This window comes from Nomascus leucogenys, chromosome 19 (assembly GCF_006542625.1).
Source record: "Nomascus leucogenys isolate Asia chromosome 19, Asia_NLE_v1, whole genome shotgun sequence".
Taxonomy (NCBI): Eukaryota; Metazoa; Chordata; class Mammalia; order Primates; family Hylobatidae; genus Nomascus; species Nomascus leucogenys.
In genome coordinates this window covers 31,957,357-31,969,318 of record NC_044399.1, presented here as the reverse complement: position 1 = coordinate 31,969,318, position 11,962 = coordinate 31,957,357, and the positions used below count along the sequence as shown (strand labels likewise).

The 11,962-nt window shown below is 57.2% G+C and overlaps 1 protein-coding gene across 6 annotated transcripts; it reads right to left on the bottom strand.

Moving 5' to 3' along the window:
• Positions 1-55: 55 nt before the first annotated feature.
• Positions 56-8,128, bottom strand: ATXN7L3 (ataxin 7 like 3). Of its 6 annotated transcripts, none has more exons than XM_030800690.1 (13): positions 7,719-8,128; positions 6,249-6,359; positions 5,827-5,959; positions 5,457-5,628; positions 5,160-5,257; positions 4,638-4,660; positions 4,300-4,366; positions 4,066-4,151; positions 3,681-3,749; positions 3,359-3,402; positions 3,030-3,101; positions 2,779-2,936; positions 56-2,673 (listed from the first exon to the last, which is right to left on the bottom strand). In XM_030800690.1, the coding sequence occupies exons 2-13, from the start codon at positions 6,297-6,299 to the stop codon at positions 2,525-2,527; spliced, it is 1,122 nt and encodes a 373-aa protein (XP_030656550.1). In that variant the 5' UTR covers positions 6,300-6,359; positions 7,719-8,128; the 3' UTR covers positions 56-2,524. The 6 variants fall into 6 exon arrangements, with proteins under 6 accessions (XP_030656550.1, XP_030656552.1, XP_030656553.1 ...); XM_030800692.1 differs by having other exon boundaries at positions 4,300-4,345; positions 7,719-8,126; XM_030800693.1 differs by having other exon boundaries at positions 4,066-4,094; positions 7,719-8,125.
• Positions 8,129-11,962: the final 3,834 nt, after the last annotated feature.

Here is an 11,962-nt window from a genome sequence, read left to right as displayed (position 1 = left end):
GAATGGCTTTGCACTGCCCCCAGCAACATGGTAATGAGCGTAGGTAGGCCTGGGCTACCAACAGGAGATGCAGTTTATTTACACCAGCAGCCATGGGGGCAGAGGGAATACACAGCGTTTACAAAGTTAGCTACCTGTACAGAATGGATTACATATGCAAAAATAAAAATCTCAAGACCACAGGACAGCGTGAGCCCCACCCCCCTCCCCCAATGACCCCAGCATGCGGTAATGCCAGGCGGGTGGCCCCTGGGCATGCGGGGGGGAGTGATGCATGGAAGGAAAAGCCACCGGCCATGGAAATTAGTACAGAACCCCCCCACACACACTCAGACACAGGATACAGGGTGGACGACACCTAGCTGGGGTGGGAAGGATGGGAATTGAAACCCACACAGCCTGCTGTTAGAGGGAGGGGAGTGGGGAGCTCCTAGCCCCTGTTCAACTACATGGTAGGGGGGCACTCTCTCCCCAGAAGGAAAAGGGTTTGTTCCCTCAGGGTCCCTGCTGGACCAAGCCCATCTCTTACCCAGCCTGGGCAGGGGGCTCTGCCCTGAGGGCGGGCCAAGGAACAATGGGGAAGTTTATGTGGACAAACCAGTTCCCAAACTACCTCCCAATTCTCCCTCCTCCAACCAGAAAGGGGAAAAAGGGAGAGGCCACAGGGCAAAGAGTGTATTAGGGCCTGAGCTGCAGCTGCCTCTCAGAAGGGAGAGTGGCCCACAGCCTTCCTCCCTTCACCTTCAGCCAGACTGCCCAGACTCCCCAGACTGCATCTGGAAGCGGCTAGAGGCCTGCTGAGATCCTCCTCTCCCTCCTGCCTCCTCTCGGAGGGAGACGACGGAGGGCCAAGAATATAGAGGAGCCCAGGCCCCGGGATTTATTCTAACTCCTGCCAAAATCTGTTTGGCTTTTTAAAAAATAATCACAATTTGTGGGTTAAAAACCAACTTGCAACCAGACAGAAGCCACAATCAGAACCACCCTAGGGGGAGAGCGGAGTTCCAGACAGGGCATTGCAGCCCCATCTCTGTTGTTCCCTTAACCCTCTAGGGTCCCTAACCCGATCAGTCCAACCAGTCCTGGGTACTAACTACCCAAATGTGGGATGGCTCCTCTTGGGAAGAGGGTAGGGGACATGTCCAGCAAGTGCCAGAGAACTTGGCTCAGGGTCACCTCCACCCGTGTCAGTCAGCTCTGCTCCCAGCCCAGGTCGTGGTCCTCCAGCTTGGCTCCTGGGAGTGGTGGTGCTCGCATGGAGGGGGGACGGTACATCTCTTTAGGATGTAGACCAGGCAGGTGGGCACACTGGCATGACAGTCCCACAGAGGGACAATGACACCCCTTCCCCTCCACTGACAACCCGGGGCACAGAGGCCACCCTCTCTTCCCACCCAACTCCCAGCAAAGGGGGAGAGGCACAAGATTAGGATTTTCCTCAGAGCCCCAAACCACAAGTACAGAATAAATAACTTAAAAGCGCTAAGGAAGGGAAACAGGGCAGGCTTTGGAGGCAGGAGCGCTGAGAGGAACTGAAGCCGGTCAAGGTGAAGGGGGTGGAAGCAGCAGCTGGGAACCTGGGCTGCCCCAGTAGGGCAGTGGGGCAGGGTGGGCAGGAGGAACACGGGGCCACCCCAGGAGGGTGAGGCTGGGTCCCTTCCTGGGGCAGGGAATGAGGTAAGAAAACATTTCAAATAAAGCAGCACCGTTCCCTCTCACCTTGGGGCCCCACTCCTCACCAGCCCTGGGTCCGGGAGGAGAGGCAGGGGGAGGAATTCTGACACTTCTCCCTCTTCCTACCCTCCCTTTCCCATTCCTTGAAGCTGTAGAGGCTGGAGGCCCTTTCCTGGCACCCAACAAAAGGACAGCTCCTGCTGCCAAGGAGGCCCATGGGGACTGAGGGGAAAGGGCTGCCCCTGTGAGGGGCAGGGAAGGTGGCGGCAGTTCTGGACGCCCACCTCAGCAGACAGCACTCTGTGCCTGCCTACCCCTGGGACTGGGGGCATTTGATAGGATTCTGCACACAGACAGGACATGCCCAGCCTTGCCCCTCAGCTCCAAGCACCGGACCCATTCACATTGCTGAGGGCGGCCGAGGCAGGCCCCCTCCAGGCTCAGCTTCCAACCCACAGCCTCCCGGGTCGCCACACTGCCCCTCAGCAGGGCTTAGTCCAGTTCCTGGGGTGGGGGGCAGGCAGTGCCCTGGCACAGTGCCCAGGTCAGGCCCCTGGCCTAGATGGACATCCAGTAACTCACAGAATAAATAGGAAAACCGCCTCCCCACCAAACTTATGTCCAAGGCATAATATGTCCAGGTCTGAGTCCTGCACGCCGAGGGGTCGTGCTCCATTGCAGAGGACTTTGACACCCCCCAGGGGCGCATAATCGGATCCTCTGCCTGCCTGGCCCACCAAGCTTCCCAAGCCCCAACCCCCAGCAGCTGTCCATTTGCCAGGCTATGCCACCTGGGTGGGGGTCAGGAGAGAGGGCTCTGCTCAGCCAAAGGCTATCCCTTGCACCCAAGTCAGTTGATGTCATCATAGATGCTGGGCGTTGGGGGTGCCGGTGGCTTTGGCTTCTTCTTCTTGTTGGAACCTAGGCCGGAGGCAGTCCCTACCAGGCTCAGATGGGATTTCTTTTTCTTGGTTTTCCGTGACTCAGAGCTGTTGGTACCTGTAGAGAAAGAGACACAAGGGATGAGAGTAGGGGTGTGGCAGGAGAGGTGGCACCCCCATGGCTTTGGGCACAGAGCCCCCGGGGCCCAACTGCATCACGTACCTAGACCCCATCCCTGATTTTCACTCGTCTTGGAGGAGCCTGAATCAGAGGGTGAGAGGTCAGAGGAGCCGTCCCACTGAAGCCGGCTGATCAGGGCCTGGCTGTCAGTCATGTCAAAGCTGTCATTATCCAGGGAGCTCTCGACCTCTGGAAGGACGCTGGAAAGGGGATGAGCCAAAAAAGGGCTTTAGAGATAGTGATCATCACCCTAACTGGTCACAACCCCCCACCCTTCCTGTAGGGCCACTTACGCCGAGGGCCCGAGAAAATAAATCCGTACGGTTCGCCTCTGCTCATCTGTGTGCTGTGGGCAGCGCAGGGACCTGGTGGTGAGGCAAGGCAGGGAGGGGTCTGAGGAACTCAGGTAAAGCCCCTCCCCTCGGCAAGGCAGGAGCCATGGGCACAGACAGGGAAGGGGTGAATGCAGATTCGTCCCCAGATTGTGGCCAAAGACCTGATCATTAGAGGAGGGAAGGGGAAGGGCAGGAGCCCCATTGCTCAAGTCCAGGGGTACTCCCGACCCATGCCCATGGTGAGTGTGCAGGAAGCACCTGGCCCCCTTTCTAGGTTCTGTGCTCACCTTGTGCACATCTTCTTGGTGTGTTCAGAAATCACCCCACATTGCTGGAAGAGGAATATAAGCTGAAAGGAGGGATGGAGGGAACCTACTCTAGATGCTAGATGTTTCCTTCTGTATAAATGCTAGATAGCACAAGCAGAGATGGCCCAAAGGTGTCCAGAGCAGACGGTCCCAGGACACTATGGGCCGGGAAACCTAATTCCAGAGAGAGAGAACGATATGGCCCTGACTGCTAGGTCGCCAGCTTCCTCCCAGGCCTTGACCACTGCCTATGGCTCCAGCCTACTCCCAAGGGCCTTCTCCCTTGCCGGTCCCCCCTCACCGTGGTTAGCAGGCTGCGAAGCTCCTCCGGCCCCAGGGTCTCATAGCTGATCCCGGTTGAATTGTTATACTGCAGGAGAACCAGAGGTACAAGTTAGAGATGGGGCAGAGAAAAGAGAAGGGCAGGGGTGGAAGCAAGAATCAGTCCCTCTGGTCCCTTTCTAAGTGAGAGGCTTTAGAACGACCCTGCCATTTTCCAAGTGATTTCTCTCATCCCACCTGCCAATGGATAAGGGGTGGGACTCAGAAAGAACATAAATATGTAAGATCCAAATAGCTCATCAGTGCCTCTGGCTGTCAGCATTCTGATCCCTACTTGTCCAAATCCCCACCACCTCACAACCAGGACAATGAGAGTGAGCGTGTGAGGGGTGGCCCATACTCACCTTAAAAGGATCCGAATTGCTAAGTTCCCCTGAAGAAGAAAAAAGAAGGGGAAGGGTGTTTGATGCAGAGGTACAGACAGAGAACCCTGAAAATAACCAGAGAGGAAGTGGGGGTGACAGAAGGATCACAGGCCCTCCCTCAATTCCCCTATCCCCAGGCCCTACCTCCACCCCCCGGCAATGAGTCCCAGAAGACACAGCTAGAACCATTCCCATTGCTCTGGCTCCACTTACCATTTTTGTGTTTTAAAGACTTGGATCTTCGAGGGGAATTGGGGTTCTGGAATGGGAGATACCATAGCTTTGGGGAAAGGGTAACGATAAGGGGGAGCCGAGAACCCAGGGAAGGAAAAAAGATTTGACAAAGCAGCATCCTCAAATTCCTACTCTTCCTCCCCAATAGGAGGCCTGTCTACCCATGTGCCCTCCCCCCACCCCCCCCACCCACCACAGACACCCTCAAGCCCCCAATGACCTCAGCCTTGAGTCATGACACTCGAGGACTCCCTGCCCAAAGGGGAGGGTATCTGTCCTTTACCCATTATTTCCCCAATGCCTGCCCCGGCTCTCACCTTGTCTGACTTTCTCTTCTTGGCTGTGGGGAACAAAAGCATGAAGAGCAGGGTTTCCGTTAAGTTCTCAATCTAAAAGCATCTCAAGAAAACCATACAACAGGCCAGGCACGGTGGCTCACGCCTGTAATCCCAGCACTTTGGGAGGCCTGGGCGGGCAGATCACGAGGTCAGGAGATCGAGACCATCGTGGCCAATATGGTGAAACCCCATCGCTACTAAAAATACAAAAATTAGCTGGGCACGGTAGCACGCGACTATAATCCCAGCTACTCAGGAGGCTGACACAGGAGAATCGCTTGAACCCAGGAGATGGAGGTTGCAGTGAGCCGAGATCGCGCCACTGCACCCAGCCTGGGCCACAGAGCGAGATTCCGTCTCAAAAAAAAAAAAGAAAAAGGAAACTGCACAACTACACTCTGTCTTCATCATTCAAGGCAACAACTTGTGACCACTGTATACCCAATTCCTGCTTCCCACCTCATCCCAATGCCCCCCAGGTTTCCCCAGATCCCCAAGCACCTTTCTTCTCTGAGCCATAAGACCAGTCGTTGTCATTGATGTCATCATTATCCTCTTGGTCACTCTCAGACTTATTCATATTGTTGCTATTGGCAATCCTGCCAAGGAGAGGGAAGAGAAAGGGGCCAAGGGGAGGGAAAAGAAAGGGGTCAAGGCGGTCACCCCGCTCTGCCCCCAACTTCAGAGGCAGGTGGAGCATCTGGGGCCAAGTAAAATCCACCCTCTGTACCCTCCCAATGCCCCTGGGGGACTATCATGGCACAGGCTGCAGAGAACGGGCAGCTCTGGTTCCCTCACCGGCGGTTGGCGATTCGGCTGCTGTTCCGACCCATTCCCAGGCACTTCTCCAGATGGGGAGCAAAGCGGGAGGCGGCAATGCTGCGACTGCAATTGGGGCAAACACACTCCTTGCTCTTCCACTGGTTGAAAACCTGTCCAAAGATGTCCAACCCCGGCTGGTCCACGATCTCTGGGGACAGGAGAGGCTGGCGATCAGGGTGGGCAGGACCCTCTCCTCTTGTTCCCACCTGGGGTCCCACGGCCTCTTCAATCCCTCCCCCGGCTCACAGGAGCTCCAGGCGCTACATCTAGCACAGTTTCCAGAGAAGGAAACTCCAAGCAGTCCAAGGGAAGGGCCGGACTGCTGCTCCTTCACCCTGAAGCTCACCAAAATCCTTCATGCTATCAGGGTCCGTGTCGTCCAAGAAGAAGTAGCCACACTTGACAGCCCGATGTACCTCAAAGCAGAATCCCAAACAAGAATCCTCGACCAGGTCCGCGTATATCTCCTGAGCGATGGCCTGGGCCCCAGGGGAGAACATCTACGGTCACAAGAGTCACAGCCCCCTGGACTCTCACCAACCAAATCTGCTGCAAACTGGCCCCAGCCAAAAATCATGCTTTCTTTGCCATTTTCCCCATCTTGACTTCGTGTTCTTTCTTCTTCCTGGATCCTTGGTCTTTTCAGCTGGCTATTCCCTTTAAGGAACAAGGCTGACTACCCAAATTCCTCTTTGGTGTGGATGCCAGGTACGGCGACGGAGAGACATCAAGAGAAAGAACTGGAGGCACACGTGGGGGAGCCCTCACCTCTAGTTTGCTGTTATCCAGGCCAGACAAAGACATTTCCTCCATTTTCATTTGTAAACTCTTGTGGAGACGGCGCTCTCACTGCTCATAGCACAGCGGGCGGCAACACGGCTGCACACACAGGGGTGGGGGTGTTGTTGTGAGTCCAAGGCACCTCTGAATGCGGCCACCTTCCCTCCCCATCTCGCTGCCCAGAGCTCAGTCCTGGCATCATGGTCTCTCCCTCCCCAAGGCCCAGGCTCACTAAGTCTGGATGGTCCTTCAAGGCCTGAAACCTAAAAGGGGCCTAGTCTTTCCCAGGCCTGAGCTCAGGCCCTGGACTCCACTGCCAATCAGAGTCTGGGTCTATAGGAGGCAGCAGCTCACCCTAGGTCCCCAAAACTCAAACCCCTCTTTGATACCCATGGTGCAATGCAGCAGGGGGAGGAGAAGGAACTCCAAGGCCTCAAAGCAAACCCACAGGGTGTGGCAAAGAACTGCACAGACTCCTAAATACACCCCCCGCCTTCCCTAAAGACTCTCCTCAGAGTCACCTCTGCTTTCAGCCAGGATGTCCACTTGGGGGGGTACTGCTACCAGAAGTAGAAACGGCCCTAGGACCCTACAACCTTCACCCCACTCTGCCTTCCCTTGAAATCAGCCTGCCACTCCACGAGGGGAGCAGAGCCCACAGGAGCCTAGAGCTAAGAGACATTTCTAGCCACCATGAGCAGGAACGGGGGGAGGATGGTGGGGAGAGCCCGGTGGGGTGGCACGCCAGGAGCGGGCACTCCCCTTACCTGTTCTTCCTTTAAATAACCACCCGCCCTCCCTCAGGACCAGCCCGGAAGTCTCTCCAAGAGCCCCAAAGTCCAGGAACCCCCACCCAAGGATTCAGACACAGCACCCACAACCCAGGGCCCCTCGGAACGGTGGGTACGAGTTTCAGAAGCTGCCGGCCTAGAGTGGGGTGGGGACTGACGAATGAGCCGGGGGCACTGGGAAGGATAGGAGGCCGGGCCTCGGCTCTTCCCCCGTCCCTGCGGCACTGCTGCTGCATCATACCGACTGGGGGGAGGAGAGCCGAGCCGCCGGGGCCGGCGCCGGGCCGGGACAGACCGACCCCCAGAGAGTGGGAAGCGTCCCAGCCCCTCTCCTTCCCCGCCCGCCAGTAGCCCCGGCCGGCCGGGGAGAAGAGTCCGGGAGGGTGTCTCTATTGTCCCGGGGGCTGGGGCCTGGCTCCCTAACAAAGGCCCCGCGCCCCCTCCCCGGCCGGCCCTGCCCCGCCCAAGGGGGACCCAGACGGGGGAGAGCCGGGGGCCCCGGCCCGGCCGGGAAGCTGGGGGAAGCCGGGCGTTTCCGCGTCGGCCCGGGGGGAGGGGAAGGGGCGCTGACCCAGACCTGGGGGGAGGGGGCCCAAGCCCCGCCTTGGGCCCCGCCCCCCGCCCCCCACAGGCCCCTCCCCCGTCCCCGTCTCCGTCCCGTACTCACCCCGCCCGGGGGGCCGCGCCGGGGCCCGGCGGCCTCTCAGGGCCGCGTCCTCCGGCGGCGGCGGCGGCGGCGGCTGCTCCGGAGCCCCATGTCCGGCGGGCCGGCCTCGCCTCTCCCCGGGGCCCAGGGCCCGGGGCCGGGGGGTCGGGCCGCTCCCCCGCCTCGCCGCCTCACCGGGCGGCCATGGCCCCTTCCCCTCCCTTCTTGTCCCGTCGCCGCCTCCTCCTCCTCACCTCACCCCGCCCGCGCGCAGTCCGCGCGCCGTCCGCGCGCCCCTCCCCCCGCCCCCCACTCCAGCCCGCCTCTCTCGGGCGGGGGGTGCGGCGCGAGCCCGGAGCGCGCGCGCGTGTGCCGCGACCGGAGGATGGATGGATGGAGCGAGCGAGAACGCGAGCGTGCGCGCGCGCGCCCCTCTCCCCCTCCCTCTGCGCGGGCGCGAGGCCAAGCGCGAGCGCGCCCCAACCTCCTCCTCTTCCTCCTCCCGCCCCTCCCCAACACCCCGCCCTCCCCCTCCCTTCCTCTTCCTTCTTTCGCTTTCGCGCGCCCAGCGACTGCTCGCGCCTGCTAGGAGGGCCCGAGCGCGTGCATCTGCCCCGCGGCCGCAGCTCGGCAGCATTTGCTCCAGGGGGCGGGGACCGGGAGGGGAGGAGGGGCGCCACGCCGCCGTCCAAAGTACCGGCGGACGGGGACGGGGGCGGGGAGATGGGCGGGGCCTTCGCGGACCTCCCCGACCAATCGCCGGGAGGCCTCGGCCCGGGAGGTCCAATAAGATTGGGGTGGGTGGGGCGGCGTTCAAGGTGAGGTGCGCGGTGCGCTGGGGGCGGAGACGTGCCGTCCCGGCCGGCACGGGGGCGGGGGCAGCGGGTGGCGTCGAAAGAGAGCGCCGGCTGCCAGCCGAGCCTGGGACGCCTTCCGGCCCAGGCTCCCCCGCCCTTCCCTCGGGGCTCCCCGCTCTCTCCCGTCCACCCTCCGCTCCCCCCTTTACCCCGAGGCGTGCAGCCACTTCTGTGAAGAGGCCAGACTTGAAGTGGGGCGCAGTTAGGACCTCGAGGCGGAAAGCCCGTGGAGCCGAAGGGGCTCGCCCGCGCCTCAGTTCTCCCGGTTTCTGGGCGGGTCTCAGCCCACTCCAGGCCTGCGGACCAACAAGCGGCCGAGATGAGGGTCCGCTGCTGAGGTCGGAGGCCGAGCTGCGCCCTTCTGCGCGGAGCGCCCTCCCCGCCCCTCGTCCTAATTTAGATCCCACACCTGCTCGCCTTTCCTGCTTCCGGAACCCACGCTGGACCCCCCACCCCTCAGACAGCCTGCTTGGCACTGGCCAGATCCTTGCCCCGACCCAGTGCTGTTCCCCTGGGTGCTGCGTGTCCCTGTGCTCACGCTCTCAGTCCCTCTTTACCTTAGGAAGGGGCAGGCCTTTTCCCAGCCGCGGTGGATGGCTGGATTGGCGCTTTCATCTCGGTTACTCTGTGTGTGGTGTCCTGGAACGGTTGTGTGACAGCCCTCTCCCCTCAAGAGATAAGATTAAAAAGGAGGATAGTCTGAAATCACATACTTGGAGCCATCTTTGGTTTTTAGTTTTCAGCAAATACTTATTTTTTTCTCACCGATTTGTCCTGAGAAACAGCAAACATTTATTGAGGCGATATTCCTGAGTAGTTCAGATCAGGCGTCTGATTTGAATTTAAATCGTTGGGCCTAGCAAATGAGTTTCCTCTGCCTCAGTTTCCTCTGTTGTCAGTGGGCATAATGATAGTCCTATCTCCTTGCGTTGCTGTAGTGATTAACAAGTCAGTGCATGTGAAACTCTTAGCTCTGTGTAAGTGCTTGGTAAATCTTAGCTGTTATTCTTACGGTGCTCCAGGTGCTGGGATAAAAGATGATATAAGACAGGTGTGCTTCTTCAAGAAGTTCACTGTCTTGTCGATAGACAGACAGGTAGGATAATAATTGCAAAATAGTGTGACGAAAACAGCAGAGAGATAGAGAACAGAGGTAGCCAAAAGGAGACATCAAATGATGTAAGAGAGTTGGTCAAGAAAGGCTTCTTGGGCAGGGTGCGGTGGCCCAGGCCTGTAATCCCAGCACTTTAGGAGGCCAGGAGTTCGAGACCAGCCTGTAAAAATGCAAAAATTAGCTGGGCATGGTGGCGGGCTCCTGTAATCCCAGCTACTCAGGAGGCTTAGGCAGGAGAATCGCTTGAACCCCGGAGGCGGAGGTTGCAGTGAGCTGAGATTGCGCCACTGCACTCCAGCCTGGGCAAGAGAGCGAGACCGTCTCAAAACAAAAAAGAAGAAAAAGAAAAACTTCTTGTAGAGGGAGATGAACCAGGTGAAGATAGGCCAAGAAGGCATTGGACATCCCCAACTGGAAGCTTCAGAAGCATGGATCAAGCTGGAACAGAGGAGTGGGTGGCGGAGCAGCAGGAGGTGAGCAGGCTGGATCATACAGGACAAAGCGAAGTAGGTGCTGAAAAGTTTGTGGGCTTTAGCTTGTAAGCCGTGAGGAGTCCTCAAGGGGAATCATTCACCAGACTTACATTTTTACTAGATCATGCTGCAGTGTGGTCTGGAGAATCATTTAGAAGCAGTAGGTTTTTTGTTTTGTTTTTTTAGACAGCATTTTGCTCTGTCACTCAGGTGCGATCTCAGCTCATGGCAACTTCTGCCTCCCGGGTTCAAGCGATTCTCATGCCTCAGCCTCCTGAATAGCTGGGATTACCGGCGCATGCCACCACGCTTGGCTAATTTTTGTTTTGTATTTTTAGTAGAGACAGGGTTTCACCATGTTGGCCAGGCTGGTCTCGAACTTCTGACCTTAGGAGATCCGCCCGCCTCAGCCTCCCAAATGCTAGGATTACAGGCATAAACCACTGGGCTTGGCTAAAAGCAGTAGGTTTTTGTTACTGATTGAGGTGTGTGGAGGAAAGGAGAGGGAGGTCTTGAAAACACCTTTAACTAGGATGGGGAACTCAGGGGAGGACATAGGAGGACACAGGATGACTTCAGTCTGGGATATATTGAGGTTACTGTGGGATCAGCTGATGGAGACCCGAAAGGTGGTTGAACTTAGATCTGGCACAGAGAAGTAAGCTGGGTCTTCAGGAACTTCAACAACATAGCCTCAACCTTCGTTTTCTCTTATCTCCCGCCTCCTTTTCAGGAATTCTTCACTCCAGTGATACTGATCTGTTTCTTACCTAAATATAACCAGTACATTCTGCCCTAAGGAATTTGCGCCACGGCCAGAAAATCCTCCTGGCTTCTCCCTGTTTACCTAAATCCTTCCTCATATCCCCACCCATGGCCATCCTCATACCAAACCTCTTTACAACTAGACTGTACTATTCATTCTGTGCTTGGCCTGGGCTGTTCTGTGGTGGTGACCTCTTTGGGCACGTGCCCAGTCTCCACAGTTAGCACCAGTTAATAAACACTAAGGCCTGAGCTGGTCCTGACTCTGGGTGAGGCCCTGGGGTTACAGCAACAAGCAAGAGAGACACACAAACCTTGTCCTAGCGCAGCTTACAGCCTAGCAAGGCCTGATGTGAAGGAAATAAGGCCTGAGTGTGAAGGCATTCAGGCTGCTGAAGAAACATATAGTGTGGAGACCCTTTTTCTCAGGAGTTCAGGGAAGGAAGTGGTCTTTTAAGTGGAGCCCTGAATTAACTAGGCAGAGAGAACACCATGTGTATAGGCCCTGGGAGAGAGCATGTTATGTTCGAGACATGAATGATCAGTGTGGCTAGAGTCGGGGCAGGGCTAACGGGCAGCAGATCCCCAAGGGCCTTGTGGGCCAGACTTACCCACTCAACAAATCTTTCTTGAGTGTCAAATGTATATCAGGCAGTTTCAGGTGCTGAGATTACTGTAATGAACAAGCAGATAAGGTGTCTTCTACTTGGGGAGATAGATAATAAACAAATACATAAACAAGAAGATGGAGGAGGCCTCTCCAGAGCAGGTGGTTGGGAAAGGCTTCTCTGTGAGAGGACATGTTAGTTGAGGCCTAAAGAATGAAAAAAAAAAAAAAATCAGGTATGTGTAGGGTTGGAGGAATAGCCATCTGGGCAGAGAGAACAGGTGCCAAGACCCCGCAGGTAGGCATGTTTGAGGAACAGAAGAGATCACTTGGTTGAATCGTTGTAAGTGGTTAGGAAGAGCAGGGTGAGAGAAGATAAGAGAAGGAATGCAGGAGCCAAGCCTTGTAGGCCCATGGTAAGACATGGTAAATTGTCAGTACAGAAATAA